Genomic DNA, 16,004 nt, shown 5'->3' with positions numbered 1-16,004 from the left:
CAGCATGTTCCTCCATTCCCAAAATAGAAACCTGAGGTTGGATTTCAGTTTTAATAAACAAATACTCTGAACAGCTTGAGTCCTCATTCTGTTGCAGGTTTGCAGTAGACATTGGCTCTGTGCCACAGGTGTGAGTAGAGGACACAGAGCGTTGTTCTCTGTTAATAGCGTGGGCATATGTACTGAAATAGTTACAAATGTTCTGGTGATTAGCTGAAAATAATGTTGAGAGCTGATGTGCTGAAGGACAGTGCTGTTCTGCCTAAGCATTCTGGGTTTATTACAGTAATATAACAGTGTAACAGGTGAAATGAGCTGAAAAATCTGTGTCAGGAGCTTTCTGCTACACTTTTTTTTTTTGTAGTCTTGATATTCCCATTTGTTTTTCCAAAACCTTGAATACATACAAATTAAACAGTCTCCTAAAACCCCCTCAAAATATAATGATGCTGTAGATTTAATAATGCTCCTGTTATCTGCTACAGTTTTAACACAAGATAATTCCCCTCCAATTTCACTGTGAGGCCTTTTCATAAAGGTACAAAATGATCTGTCTGTTCAGGGAGACCTTGCTGAACCTGTTCTTCTTCTTGTCACATAGACAAAAGGTACAGCACAATCCTGTTCCAAGTAATATAGATTGTTGACATTAAATTCTTATGTGTTGGCAAAATTCCCTGTCTGGCAGCCCCTAGTGTGAAACTTTATGATGCTTTAACCATGTGTTGACTGAATACTTCCGCATGCATCCTTTCAAAATTGCTTGTGTTCTTCATAATCAGTGACTTGTATCTGTTCCAGAAACTTCTTTCTATTCTTATTCCTCTCTGCTTTTTAATGTCCAAATACATATCCATGGCTTGCCCACTCTTCAGTTCTTCTTCATGTATTATCTTAATTTTAGGTTTCTCATTTCAGTTACTGGCAGACAGGCACTGTTGAGGCAGTAGGCTACTGATGAGTATCCTTCATGTGAAGTCATTCCTGCCTATTGATTTCAATCCTAGAACTTCAGCACACTAAACAGACTGGTTTTTATGAGACTAGGAGAGGATTAAGGACTTTAATTGTTCCTTTACTTCCAATTTCACTTATTACAGGCTTTTTCTAATTTTACAGTACAGAACAATAATATACTGTGTAAAGTAAGGTTGAATGCTAGTCATGTAGAATTGAGATTAAATATCCTCTCAGTGAGGCTGTATGTGGTGATATAGCCCTTCTCTAAAGCCAATTTAGTGACATGTCATAGAAGTTACTTTTTAGTACTCAGTAAAGACAAATTTCTTACTGGGATTTACTCTTTCTAGCTATGTGAAGAACTGTTTGAGAAAATCAATGACAACAGCAATGAAGAAATGTCATATTCTGTAGAGGTGAGTATGATGAAGGACCAAAGAATATTTCTATGCTGACATCAAACTGAGCTTGGGTGCTGTTTTGTTGCTGATGTTTTTGTTTTTAAAGCTTATTAAAAAAAATTGTGTCTTTTCTTTTTCATGGTTGAGGCAAATATAAATAAAACTTTTCTGAGACTCCTTTTTCTCCACCAGAAAATTAATATGTAGCAATTTCAAAAGAAATGAACTGAAAAAACTAAAGATGCATTTACAGATTAATGTATTTTTTATTTGCTGAAGTAAAGGCTTCATGTTTCTTGTCAGTTAACAGTCAGAATTGATGCCCTGTTTCACTATGGGACTTGCCTAGAGAAGCTTAGTCCTGCAATCTTACCTGGGGTGGTACTAAGGTTGGTTTGGAGAAAAGAAAATTAAGCTGTGCATACAAAAGAAATTTATTTTAACTACTTGGTTTTGGTTTGATTATTTCTCCAAGTATAGATTTTTGTTTGTGAGAGAGAAAAAAAGAGTCTCTCTTACAATGGAAATAAACAAACAAACATCTGACAAGCACAGGAGGGAGACAGCTAGACAGGAATAGTGATGGAAATGTATAAATGGTGTATTCTGATCTCTTTGGGGTATAGAGTTCATTTTTTACCCTGAACTGCTCTTAAACAAAAAGAGATCTTCAATCTCTTAAGTTTCTAAAACTGCTGACATCTGTAATCTCTTCCCAGAATGCAAGAGAATAACTTTCTGTCTCTTTTAATATTTAGAATCTTGACTGCTGCAGCTGCTAAGTACCTGTTGGACTAGGATAAACCTAGCATCTTGAGAAACAGAAGCTAAAGAATGCATTAAAAAACATTCTTAGCTTTATAATTTATTTCAAAGGGTGCAGATTTAAGGTGACCATAGCTTGAGTAATTGTGCTGATGACTCAGGAATGCAGCAGGGTGTGGGTACATCTTAAAATCAAAATTGGCTTCTGCACACAAGGAAATGAATTTTTCCCTCTCTTTAAGTTTGCTTTGGAGGTGCACAAGAGCAGTTCCTTTGAGTAGACTGCTTCTACCATTTGTCTTTTTTGCCTTATTAGAAAGACAACTTGGCTGCTGTGTCATATTAAAGCTGTTAAGATGATTGTGAGCTCAAGTTTATGATTTTTAATGAAACACCAGCATTTTTTGACATGGTTGAGGGATCTATACATGGATGTGTTGCCTGCAGCTCATGTTGGAGATCTAACACATGAGACTGGTGACTCTTGTCTTCTGCCATTGTCTCAAGCTGTTAAATGAACTGAATCACCTGCTTCCAGCTTTCCTGTAGTGGACTGGGGGAAGTTTTACCACTGGCACTCTGAAATGCTGCAGACCTGGTTGCAAAGGAAACCTTAAGAAACACTAAATTTTACATGCAACTTCCTGTTTTCAGGTGAGTTACATGGAGATTTATTGCGAGAGAGTCAGAGACTTGCTGAACCCGAAGAACAAAGGGAACTTGCGGGTGCGAGAGCATCCTTTGCTTGGACCGTATGTGGAAGATCTGTCCAAGCTAGCAGTCACATCTTACACGGACATTGCAGACCTCATGGATGCTGGGAACAAAGCCAGGTTAGTGATGGCAGCATGTTTCATGTTTTTATTTCAGTTATGGGGATCTGTGGTACATAGCAACAGATGTAAAATACCTTCCTTGATGCATTGGCATTTTTAATAAAACCCACCTCACATGAGGAGTGTTATTGAAATATGCACTGCTATGTCCTATGAAAAGGCTGGAACTGATTTGTGTGGTGAAATAGTGCTGCACCTTGTTGTATGGATATTTAAAGCCTGTAACTGAGCTTGAGATGAAGTATGTAAATAATCATAGCAGCTCTTAGTTCTGCCTTCATTGTGTACTGTATCACTGTCTTGGTATACATAAATATGTGAACAGTCTTCACTCATTCAAGTGGTCAGGACTAAAGCTGCCATTCTAGCTTAGTTTCTGGTTCATCAGTAGTTATTTTCATGTCAGCTGTAGGCTCTATTTAATATGTGGGGAAGACTGACATAAATGCTGCTCATTCTCTTAGGTGTCTGAGTGTAATGTAGATTATTGATTACATGGATTGAGGAAGCTCTGTTTAAACTGTGATGAAGATGGGAGTAACTCAGGAGTGAAGAATCAAAGGGTTTCTTAATGTTTTTCAGTGTGGCTTGGTCTTACAGGACAGAACATCAACTGTACGACCTCTGGATCTCATTCCTCTGCAATGAACTGCATTCAGCCCTGCAGGTCATTGTAGCTGCAGCATAGAGGCTACTGTCTTCAAAACGTGTCTATATCTCTTCATATTCTAGGACTGTGGCAGCTACCAACATGAATGAAACCAGCAGCCGCTCCCATGCTGTGTTTACAATTGTCTTTACTCAGAAGAAACATGACACAGAGACTGATCTTTCTACAGAGAAGGTGTGTCACAGATGTTTTCACAGATCTCTGCAGTGACTTAATCTTGCTGGCAGTACGATAAGATGAGAATTAAATTGGATTTTTGTGTCTTTTGTTTTGTTTTCTTCTTGTCTTTTGAGTATGAATTTGCTGTGTGCCTTGACTGGGCCCTTTTATTTGTTACGGAGTTTTCTTTGATTGCAATTCTAAACTCTAAATGGGGAACATGTGCAGGAAGACAATATATAGATGTGGGAAAAATATGGCCTTAAAGACTGGGTACTGTGGGGAGGGTATATGAAATAAAAGAAGTTAATCTTCCCCAGTCTTGTTCCCAGAACTTTCTGTGGTTTTGCTTGTCAGTGCAAAATATTTGCTTCGTTAGTTCTTTTCATTGGGCATTGGAATTGGGATGAGTGAGACTTGGGCACTTTTTGGAATTTGCATGTTAAAAGGGGGTGCACTCTTCAGACTGGAACAGTTTTCTGGCTTTTATTATTCAAAAACAGAGGCTTTGCATGCAAAAGTAGCTAAAATACAGGTAATGTTCATGTTTCTGAACTGATGACTGTGGACTTACCTGAAAAAAATGATGTATTGAAGACATCCCCTCCCCAAATGAGAATGCCCTGTGAAATTATCATTGTGACATGCTGTCTGTAGCTTTATTGTTGGTCTCCCTAGAGTCAGGATGAAACACAAGTTTCTCTTCCTTTGAGATTCTTGTGTTGTCTGCAGCAGTACAACTCAATTTCTTTTGGCTTCTTCTGCTTTCTTCATGTGAGACCTCATTCTCCCTTTTTAGGTAGAGAACTGTGATGCTTAATAAAAGAGGTGTCTGGGATTATGTTCTGGTTTAAGTAAGAGTCTTTGACACGTGTTAGCTCAGATAACAGCTTCAAGCTAATTGCTTGTGGAAACTTGGGAGTGTAGTTTTACGCACACTAGGGTGATTTTGTTTTGTTTTTTAGACAGTAGAGCTCTTCTTATGCCATGGAATCCTTTTGAAGCTCTGTTCTAACTCTAGCTTACCAAGAACTGACTCTTAGGGTAATGTGCTCTCTCTTCAGGTCAGCAAGATTAGCCTTGTGGATCTTGCTGGGAGCGAGCGCGCTGATTCGACTGGTGCCAAAGGAACCCGATTAAAGGTATTGATTGATACAGGGGTTCTGAAAGAAAGGGAAGCAGGTGTGCAAGCATCATGTGAAGTCTTCACTTGACAAATAATAAGTAAAGAAAGCACTGCTATTATAAATTTGGGAGAGAGTTGCAAAACTAAAGGTTTTTTTTTTTTCCCCCTCCCTGATGATAGATGTGACACTTGACTCAGTCTGTGGAGGTTATTGGTCAAAAAGTTTTAATTACTATATAACACTGGATTCTGTTTTTCAGGAAGGAGCAAATATAAACAAGTCTCTCACAACTCTGGGCAAAGTTATTTCAGCTTTGGCCGAAGTGGTAAGTACAGCATTGACTTACCTGCAACAACTTTTCCCGAGCTACAAAACAGAGACAATAAAAGCATGCAGTACAGCAAAATGATTCTTGACCTAGCATTCTCAGCCAAACTAGTTGTGTGTATTTTGGAAGATGAGCAGGGTTGATAATATTCTGAGAATGTCATGCAGGGTGGTAGTAACTTTGTTTGTTGATAGATTGAGCCATTGGTTTATTTAGCTGTGAAGAATCTCTGCCTAAAGAAGCCTGTGTAGAAGACAAGTTCATGTAGCAAGCTTTTAGTTCTGCTGAGCAGTAATTTTATTTGAATTTGAAAAATAATGTTATAATTGCAGCTCTGTTGTTAAAAATGTAAGAGATACCCATGCAATTGATGCAGTGGCAGGACTTCATACTGAGTGGAGCTGAGTGAGCATTTGTTGATCCAACCATAAACTTGCAGGCTTAGAAAATTACTTTGCATTTTAGTGTTATACTCAAGTACTATTAATAAAAAGAATAACAAGTAAATTATTGCTGTTCCTTTTATTCAGTTCTCAACAAGTTGGACAGGTTGAATATGTTTGAGTGCTTTTTAGATTTATGGGTTTCTTTTTAATGAAAGCAGTTCTCATTCATTGGGCTTCTCAAGAAAAGAAAATGTGATCCAAGATAATAGGAGAATTCCCTATAAACTCTGTTAAGCTCATCTTCTATCTTCTTCCTCTTTAATGCTTTCAACTTAGGATAACTGCACTAACAAGGTACGATGGTCTGAGTAGTAGTGGATGTTGTCTTTTTTGTCTGTGTGTAAGGTTTTATTCAATTTGGAATCCAACAGTAGGGATCTTCTATGTCAGATCTTTGAGAAATTCCTCTGACTGTAAATTATAGTCAAGGTACTAAAATTCAAAATTTATCTCCAACCTTAGAATATTTTTAAGGATGGGCCACCCCTCTGTTTAGATAGCATATGTGTACGTTGTCATGATTCTTTCAATACTTAGACTGTGATTTTTGTGTGTTCAATGTCAATTTTTCATCTGCTGTCTGGTTTTCAGTAGTGTGTTCTTTCTTTGTAGACTAAAAAAAAGAAGAAGACAGACTTTATACCGTACAGAGATTCTGTACTAACATGGCTTCTTCGAGAAAATCTAGGTATGGCTGATTCTCCTGTGCTAGTACAGAAGGAAATTCTCACCACACTTTCTGACTGCTTTGAACTCGCTTAAATTTATATCAAGTATGACATTAAATGTATTTAGTAGTCAAACTAAGTCAGTGTTCCACCTTTTGTTGAAGTAACAAGTCTCCTGTGATTTTTGGTGTCTAATCTAGAATATAGTTGAATTTTATAATTTATTGAAAATACTGCTATTTAGTAGGTAATTAGTGCCTAGATTGTGCACTGTGATTTCATCTAAAATCTTGCCCGTTCATTACAGGTGGTAACTCCAGAACTGCAATGGTTGCTGCTTTGAGTCCAGCAGACATAAACTATGATGAAACTTTGAGCACTTTAAGGTACTTTCTTTTTATCTGAGATTGATATGAGTAGCTGTTGGCTCTAATGGCCGCATTTTATCCTTTGACCCTTCAGGTTATTCAACTCTGAGAATCTGTGGGGAGGAAGACTATATTGGCGAGAGTTGAATTACCTTGAAACTAGAAAACTGCATGAATAGGGAGCTAGGGATTTATTGCCCACTCTTAACACAGAAAATTAAACTGATTTCCTTGTGTTCATATGTTCTTTTCCAATGTGGTCCCTGAAATTGAGCATACGAGTCAAGCTGAGGCTTGAAAGCACTGAATAAATCAAAAATGGCACATATTGTCTGTTTTATGTGTTGTTAATCCATCTAGAATAGGACTTGTCTTTTTTTTGTGGCAATATGCTGCATTAACCATGAATTCAAATACATGCTTGAGTACAGTTCAGGATTCTCCTCCAACATACAGCTGCAAGCTGAATGTCTTCTGTATTGCTGTGTTCCCATGTTGTATATAAGCACTGATATGTGCATTGTAAGGTTTCCTTCTTTGGGTCTGGTTCCAGATATGCTGATCGTGCAAAACAGATTAAATGCAATGCTGTTATCAATGAAGATCCCAACGCCAAGCTGGTGCGTGAGCTGAAGGAGGAGGTGACAAGGCTTAAGGATCTCCTGCGTGCCCAGGGGCTGGGAGATATTATTGACAGTAAGTGGATTAAACAGACAATACCATCTTGAGGTTGGTCTTTCTTACAGAGGTGGGAGAGCTGAGCCTGTGAGAGCAAGGGGTTTAAAACATGGAAGTTAAATGTAATATTCCACATAAAAACATGTTTGAATGTGGTTTTAGAAATGGTGGCCTCTTCTGTCCTTAAATAACCCATCCTAGGACTGTTTGGAGAGTTGACAGGCCACTTTCAAACTCTCAAGGAAAAACATGGAGACAGAGTGGAGAAATTATTTTGTATAATAAAATGTTCGAGAGTTACCCTGGTGAGTTATGGAAGGCTTTTTATCTGGCTGCCAGTAAATGGAGGATAGTTGAGCTATAGAAACTTGATTTCACACTGAAAAAGAAAACATCTTTTCCTCCTTATTAGAGGGCTAAGATTACTAGTTGATACCTGGCTTCAGTGCTATCCTTGCTCAGAAAATAAAATGATGGCCAATTCCTGTTAGACAATGTCCTGAATGACAAACCATTTGTCATCTCAAAATAGCTGGGAAACAGCTGCTTGTGAATAAATAATGAATTCTATTGGGCTGAGATTTTGAGCTAGGTTGGCAGAGCAGTATTGTGCTGATTTGCTTTGCCAGCAACCTCTTAAAGCACCAGAACACACTTGTGCCTGGGTTCTTTCCTAGTCCTCATTCCAAACAAGGCAAAGTAAAATTTTAGCTGCTACATTATTCTAAAATATGAACAGTGATTTAATTCCTAGTGAAGGAGATGCCCATAAAAACACAGAATGTATTCCAGTGGATTAAAATTCTTTGACTTAAAAATAATGAAGTCAGTGTTGCACCAGTTTCTGATTTGTCAGGGCTTATTTGCCTGTGATGCAGAAGTCCTGACTTAGACATCGACTGCTTAAAGACATGTAACATTTATTTACCTATTTGTTTCAAGAAACTGGGGCCAGAAGACAAATGAAAATCATGTGTTTTCATGCTTGGTGCAGTCTAAATCAAAACTGAAAAAACAATGTGTTACTGAGAACTGTGTCTTTTTCTTTGAACATCAAGTAGTGTTCTCTTCCCTTCCTTCATGCTAGCGAACCTTCGATTTTGATCCTTCTTGTATTTTCCCTCCTGCTTCCTTTCAGTTGATCCAATGGGAGATGAATACTCTGGAAGTGGAGGCAAATGTGTGTATTGTGTGGTTCTCTTTTTAACCTGCTTTCTCTGGGTCAGCTTTTAACTGAGCTTTGCATGCCAGCATTTCTCACAGGGAAATCCCAGACAGAACACTCGCTGTGGAATGCAATGCGGTTCATGGAAATTAGCTTAGCCAGCATTTCTTAGATTGAGTGGAAAGTCAAAAAAAAAGTGCAAAGTTTAAAACATAACATATGTTCATTGCTTGCTTTCTGGCAGAATATAGAAAGGAGAGTGGTAATTCTTTAGTCTGTTTTCATGACAGTGAATTGTTCAGGCTCAGAAGCAGAGAATCTTTTACTCAAATGTATCTCAGGTTACTCAGTAGAAACAGCTTCTGCTCACATGGCTTCCTGGCCTTTTAACATCTCTTTTCCTCCCAGAAATATTTGCTTTAAATGTGCCAGTTGATTAACTCAGGATTAAATGTAACTAGTTCTTCCTGGAGATAGAGATTTATTTTGTCTGGTCTCTTTAAAAAGAGACTATTTTGTATAGTATTTTTTAAAAAGTTGGACATCTTATGCTGATAGATCTCTTATTTGAGCTGAAATATTTAGTTGCAGGTGATTAGCTTAATAGGGTTAAAACCAGTCAGCAAGTAGCACTTTTGTCTTGTTTTACTGTTTCCTCCTGTGAAAGGGAAATACTTGTAGTCTGTTGCAAGAGAACTGTATTGTGTGTACATTTTGGGTTAGTAAACGTTTTAAACTCTTTGAGTCAGTCTTTGTCACCCTCACTCAATAGTAACTGGAGATCTGTCTGAAATTTCCTAAAATTAAAGCTACTGGTGGTGTAAAGACTCATCCTGGCCTTGTCTTACGTTCTGATGCTGCTTCCAGCGTGTGCATATTCATCCGTGTGAAAGCCACAGCCTCCAGGAGAAGTGTGCATGATTCTGAGGGGTTTGGTTCTCTCTGGACACAGCAGCTGTGAAAGCTATTGCAAGTGCCACTTCTTTTATCTCAGGAGTGCATGTGACTACTGGCCTTTCCAGACTTCATCTTCCCTGCCCTGTCATGCCTGCTTTCCGCATCCCGATGGCATTCCCTTTCCTTAACCTGCTTTTCTCCTGTTAAAGCTCCCACCCCTGCTTCCTGGATTTGCAGATGGTGGTTTTCAAACTGACTCGATGCAATCATCAGTTTCATGAGGCTGAAACAGCAGGTTGAATGTGGAGTGAACTAGGGCATAAGGCCGACGATAGCAGAATTGTTCAGGCTAAGAGTAGAGCAAATGTAGGAAGACATGGAAATCTATGCAATGTCTGGGTGAGCATCTCATTTTGAGGAGTGTGAAGCCCTCCTTCATAGCTTGCAGGGTCTGATTTGACCTGTTTCTTTCCTAAGGATGCTTATATTAAAGGATTTGGATTATTAAATAGGATTTGAAGTTATCCAAATTATTAAAAGCAAGCTGTTGAGGGTTTTGGTATTTCCATGTTAGAGGATTTATTTTTTTATTGGTGTGTGATTATTCTAAGGATATGGTTTACAGACATATCTGAGAAGCTAAGGAAGATAAAAATAAATTGCCTTTGGATATTAATTCTTAAATCATTTTAGGCACCTCTTCCTGTCTTTCAAGATCTCTTTCAGCCTTTTCATGTTTTCAGGCTACAAAAGCTACCTTATTGAATTTTGGGGATTTTTAAGGCCTTCCTCATCTAGACTAAGACCAAAAAGCTTTAAAGCACCTTCTGAAATAGGAGAGCCTTATGAGATGTTTTACTGGTCCAGTATCTTAGATGTTCATTTTTCAGATAAGGAGAGTCAAGCAGTAGCATGATGTTGTTGTGAACTTGTGTTCTCCTCTTCACAGACTGAGAGGTGATTCACAGACTGTCCTGTGAAGTTTAAGAAGGAGGAGCTCTTTGTACTTGTGCTCTGCAGCAGAACCACTGCTGTAATAAAGATTTATTTAATCATCATTTTAGATTACCGGAGTCTGGAGGAATGTTTTGGTAGCATCCATTTAGACTTCAACCCAAAATGTTTGCTAATATCATGAAGAACTGAATCTAATCCTGGTCTGAGCTTCATGGTGCTCAGTTTACTATTCAGTTAGGAACAGGATGGTTTGAGTTTTGGCAAGTGTGTGAATTTATTTTTTCAATCTCTTTTGATTGAAATGGTTTATGATGCAGTCCTTACTAATAATCCTCAGGGTCAGAGATGAGTTAACCATTACAGAGGCTAATATTAAAAGTAATAAAACTGCCATCTAAAAATTACAAAACTTGTCTTGTTGCTGCTTAAATGCTTTCCTCTTACACTGGTCTTTCCTTCCTTTCCTTTTTCCTCTTCCTTCCCTCCTCCTGTTTTCCTTTTCCCTATCTTTCTGCCTTCCCTCTGTCTGTGTGTCTCTCTCCCAGATTTGAAAGATTTTCAGAACAATAAACATAGATACTTGCTAGCCTCCGAGAATCAACGTCCTGGCAATTTTTCCACAGCCTCCATGGGGTCCCTCACTGCATCTCCATCCTCCTGCTCTCTCAGTAGTCAGGTGGGCATAACATCTGTGTCCAGTATACAGGAAAGAATCATGTCAACACCTGGAGGAGAAGAGGCGATTGAACGGTTGAAGGTAGGTAGTGCTGTAGCCAAAGGCCACTGTTCTTTTGGTCTTTTCCAAGGCTAAATAGCAGCAAACCTGGGAGAGCTTCCCTTCCTAAATGTATCCAGTATGCTGCTGTTCTCGGAGGAAGCTGTCTGAAACCCACCTGCATCTTAAAAAGGGCATTTTAACTGTGGTGGGCATTTAACTGGGTTCATGCACAGCCTTTGCTGTTAGGATTAATTAGGTTTAACTGTGTCCTGGAGCTACAACTGAAGTACAAATGGAAATCTTGAGTCTTGTTTATAGATCCTGGGGTGCAGTGGCAATTACAAAAAATTTGATTGCAAGTACAGACTTCAGGAGGCCTGGTCAGCACTAGTATGGACAAAGTCTGACTAGCAAATGCCCCCAGCTTTCAAAAAAACAAATTACCCCAAAACTGAAAAAAAAGGAGGAAGAATAATCCTGCCACTGTTACGTTTGCCCAGCCCCCACAGATTAAAATGTGAAGCACACAGAATAGCATGCTTCATCCAGACAATAGCTGCCTTGTCCCAGTTCTGCATAGAGCTGAACCGCATCAAAAGTGCATTACAGTGAAGTATTTCTTAATTTTTATGAAAGCCCCCAATCTCCATGGGTGGATGAGTGGGGAGTGCTGGCTGTGTTGAATCCTTGCTTCCTTCTTATGTCTTGTCCATAAGACACTGCCACAGGGATTGGAATGGGCTGGAATACACACTGCATATCCCTTTCCTATTGGAAACACACTGTTGCCATGGAAATGGCAGTGTGGTCTCTGCAGTTCCTTGGCATCCAGTTAATGAATGATGTCTGTAAATCAGATTAAAAAACCCAAGGGGAAAAAAAAAAAAAGGAAGAAAGAATGAAGCAGTTCAAGTTGTGGTTAGATATGAAGTTGTCTCTTCTCAGTTTTCCCTCAAGGCTATTTAGCCTTTTAAAAATTAAGGAAGACAATGTGGAATTTAGATAGTGCTAAGAGTGCTTTTTATATCCAAAGTTAATTTGAGGTCTAGAACTGAGCACAAATTTCACTTGCTTTGTGTATTATGTGAAGAACTTTGAGGAGAATTGTAAAACAACTTCTGGCATTTTCACACAGGAATCTGAGAAAATCATTGCAGAGCTGAATGAAACCTGGGAAGAGAAGCTGAGGAAAACTGAAGCCATTAGGATGGAAAGGTCAGGAATCAAAAGTGCTGTAGATGTGGATGGTCTCTAAAAAAAGGAGAAGTGTGGAAAATGGAGAGTATTAGTCTGTTCAAAAGCAATGGAACAGCAGAATGATGCTTAGTGATAAATCTGTTGACCTTTATGTTAGATATAAACAGTAAGGGCAGTGCTGAGAGAGAGCTGAATTTTTTCCTGTGTTCCCTATGGTTCAGGTGGTTACCCTTGTAATTCAGGTAGCATCTAAAGCTGTTACATTGGCTTCTGCTGTGAAGCAACAGGAGTTGTGGTCTCTTTCTTCCCTTTCCATCATTCTCTTACAGTCCAAAAAATCTGGCCCTAAAGTTAAGCAGAAAAGATCAAGTTTTCAGTACTGGAATTACCTAAAGTTACGAAACAGCTCCAGCTTTAGTTTGAATTGTGTCTTGGAGTAACAATTAGAGTGATACATTACTGCACTCAACTGCTGTTGAATCTCTGCAATACAAATTTTTGCTGGTCTGCAGGCCTAAGGTTTAAAAGCTTGCCCAGTTGTGTTATGAGGTGGTGACAGTCCTGGCTGTCTGGTCAGTGGATAGGCTGCCTGAAGATTGAATGTATTTAATTACATGGCTTTCATTAGACTTTACTTCTAAAAAGCCTAAACCATGGAAAATATTTTGCTTTTCTCTCAGGGAGGCTTTGTTGGCAGAAATGGGGGTTGCCATTCGGGAAGATGGAGGAACACTTGGAGTCTTCTCACCTAAAAAGGTAGGGAAAATTGATAGCTATTGCATCACGTGTCCAAAAGTTTGGTCATCCTGAGGGGAGAGGGTGATGGGGAGCTCCTGTTCGTACAAGGGCTTGTGTTCATGCAAGATACAGAAGAACATGAGTGAGATTTGGACCCTTAGGAGTAATTTCTTTTTGCAATATCTTTTTTTTTTAAAATCAGTGTTAGAACCTATCAAGACACTCAACATCTAAGGATTCTTTTGCTCATGATAATGAAGTTGGACACTTTCTCATGCACGTGTTGCAGCCTAGTATGCAATGCTGCAGAAATAATTGCCTGTGCTACCTTCCATTGGTTGTTAAAGTAGGGAAGCATATTTGAGCCTAATACAGTGATGAAATAGCAGCAGCATGAGAAGTTCTTAGACTTCTGATATCAAGAAATGGTTGAACTTCTTTGTAGCTTTCTGTAGAAGAATCTGTGCTGAAAGAAGTGTTTGCAGCAACTCAAATGCTGCCTTGATTTTGCCGTTTTCTGTAGTAGCTATGACCTTCAGGTACACTCCCTCTTCTTTGAGGTACCCAGAAAAGCTTGATGGCTTGTTTAGGTGCTCTTTCTTGACTTGGTTTGTTAATCCTTTTTCCCCCTCAGAGAAAGGCAATGTAATCTAATAAACCACTCAACATAAGGGATGCAGGGGAATATTTCTTTCAGCACATGTCAGTAGTTCTCTTTTCTTAAATTTGGAAATAGCAGAACTGTGCAGGAAAAGGCCATAAATCAGTGCTATAAATATAAACTGATCAACTTAGTAAAAGAGCAGTCTATGCAATTCAAGCAGAATTACTGAAGTATAAGGAGAAGAATGTACTTTCTTGTATCAAAAATTTGTGTACAAGGAGCACAGAGGGATATTTTAGCCTGGAACTTGAATGCCCAAGTGTGTAACAAGCTTGATCTGAGATTAAAAAGGGAGCTGTCTAGAGACATTGTACGGAAATGCAGGACGGAGAACTGGTTGAAACATTTAATCCTTTGCTTAAGTAGTACAGGTTTGTTAGGCCTGGAGTTGGTAGAACTCTGGTTTGCTCTTGGTATCTGCAGCAGGAAGTTCTGGAATAAAGATTCTAATCCATTGAGTGTTCTCTATATTTCTTTCTGTTACGGATCCTCATCTTTTAGATTTTCCCTCAAAGGCCCTCAGCTCTTTTTGATGACTCTTTTGGTGCATTTTCAGCTGATCAGGTTTGTGTATAAATGCCATCTGAGCTGCATAGTTCCTTTGGTAATAGATAGATTAATTTTTACCCATATAGGATTTATTAGGAAAAGTAGAACCCCTGACCTAGTCCTGTGTGCTTCTGTTCATTGCTGTCCTTGCACTTCAGTTTCATTAGTTCTCTTCCTAGTAACTGTGGCTGTTCTTGTGAAAATTTAGAACATGTAGATAGCAAATATGAAGGGCTTTTTATAAAGACTTGACACTTCTGAGGTACCAGTATACATCTAATTAATGCTGACAGGACAGCGCTGTGCTTTTACCAGCTGAGCTCTAAACTGAACTCTGCAAGGCAGATTTTGCCCACTTTGCAGATTAGAAGGTAGCAAATTGTGCAGTCATTGCTGCATCTACCAATTTTGCCTTTGATGGCAGGAAATTTCTTGAAATGGATCATGGTTATTTAATTGCTTGTGCTGTCATCAAAGATGGGAGCAGGGATAATCCTTCAGCTCATGCTTGAGGAATGCTGTAAGGAGAAAGTTGATGCCATAGTAGTCTGTGGATGAATACTAGATCTCATGATGAGTGAATTACAAGTTGTTGAGCTTTACTTCTTACAAAGCTCTGTTGCCCATTCAGACTTTGATTTAGTGCAGTAAATGAACTCAGATGCTAGAACATGTATGCTTAGGGTACGGCATGATTTTCAGAGTGTCCAAGTGCTACAAGTGATAGTGGTGTAAAGCAGCTGTGTCTGGAACTTGCTTTCTCTCCTTGTGTTGATTTGAATGCAGTGAATAGCAATGATGACATGGGACATCTTCAGCTGTGTTTTATGTGGCCTTTGTTTCTAGGGGTGAAAAACTTGTATTGTTTTTTTGCTTTATAGTTAAGTCTTCCATTGGGCAACTGACAATCAAACTTCTTAAAGACAAATTTCACTGTGAACATCTTGTAATTTTTGAGCTTCTGTAATCTTGAGTGCTGTTGGTATCCCTCAAGTAAACTTTTTTGCAGCTAGAATAAGTTGATGGAAGCAATGTTCCCAAGGAATCCTAGCCAAATTTATTTCCTTTTGCTAAACCTATTCTCTTCGAGGATAACTAAGGGGCAAGTGGTTTTATTTCTTTTATCACCTTTCTTGTTCTGTTTAACCATTTTTACCTTTTCTTTTGTGTTTGTGCCTACTGCTATCTCACTGGCTAGATTTACACACCAAGGCCTTGTGACTTGTTTGCTGATTCCAATGGGGTTTTTTCACCAAAGAAGGTTGGTTTAGTAACTGTAGTGGATTTAAATTTAGAAGAATTTTAGATGAAGAGCTTCTTAGCTGTTTGTATCAGAAAATGGTAGTAGTTTTAGATTTCTTCTGCTGTTTGCCAAACAAACACCTGGCTTACATTGCCCCAGAAAAGCCAAAGCTGCTGCCACATCAGTTTCAACATTTTCCTCAAGCAACATTATCTGCTGCTGGACTCCCCTTACCAAAGTTTACAGAGACTTTACATGGAGTCTTCTTTCTCCAGCTGGAGCCTTTATGCCCTCTATTGATTGATATTTCAGATAAAGCAATCTGACTGAGCTGTGTTTCTGCTGTTACTTTGTGATGCTCTTCAGTACTGCAGAAGTTTGGAACAGTTTGGATACGTGCCACACAACTACTGGATCTCTATACGTCCTCCACTGCTGTGGGAAGCAGCCTGAAAGTAGGTCTTCAGTTC

At 38.9% G+C, this 16,004-nt stretch overlaps 1 protein-coding gene across 25 annotated transcripts in view; it reads left to right on the top strand.

The window, feature by feature from the left end:
* KIF1B (kinesin family member 1B) overlaps nt 1-16,004 on the top strand; it is an 86,994-nt gene that overhangs the window by 24,031 nt on the left and 46,959 nt on the right. For 6 of the 25 annotated variants that reach the window (XM_054175670.1, XM_054175662.1, XM_054175677.1 and 3 more), the window contains exons 5-16: nt 1,311-1,376; nt 2,781-2,959; nt 3,695-3,806; nt 4,856-4,933; nt 5,178-5,243; nt 5,969-5,986; nt 6,305-6,380; nt 6,668-6,746; nt 7,282-7,424; nt 11,049-11,182; nt 12,279-12,358; nt 13,021-13,096. In XM_054175670.1, the coding sequence (XP_054031645.1) occupies nt 1,311-1,376; nt 2,781-2,959; nt 3,695-3,806; nt 4,856-4,933; nt 5,178-5,243; nt 5,969-5,986; nt 6,305-6,380; nt 6,668-6,746; nt 7,282-7,424; nt 11,049-11,182; nt 12,279-12,358; nt 13,021-13,096 (1,107 nt within the window). Of the gene's footprint in view, nt 1-1,310; nt 1,377-2,780; nt 2,960-3,694; nt 3,807-4,855; nt 4,934-5,177; nt 5,244-5,968; nt 5,987-6,304; nt 6,381-6,667; nt 6,747-7,281; nt 7,425-8,544; nt 8,587-10,970; nt 11,183-12,278; nt 12,359-13,020; nt 13,097-14,243; nt 14,307-15,489; nt 15,553-16,004 lie in introns of all 25 variants that reach the window. The other 19 variants (XM_054175663.1, XM_054175661.1, XM_054175660.1 and 16 more) reach the window with 9 other exon arrangements.

Source organism: Dryobates pubescens, chromosome 33 (assembly GCF_014839835.1).
Source record: "Dryobates pubescens isolate bDryPub1 chromosome 33, bDryPub1.pri, whole genome shotgun sequence".
In the NCBI taxonomy this organism is placed as follows: Eukaryota; Metazoa; Chordata; class Aves; order Piciformes; family Picidae; genus Dryobates; species Dryobates pubescens.
The sequence above is the reverse complement of the archived record's forward strand: the minus strand, read 5'-3'. Positions and strand labels throughout refer to the sequence as shown.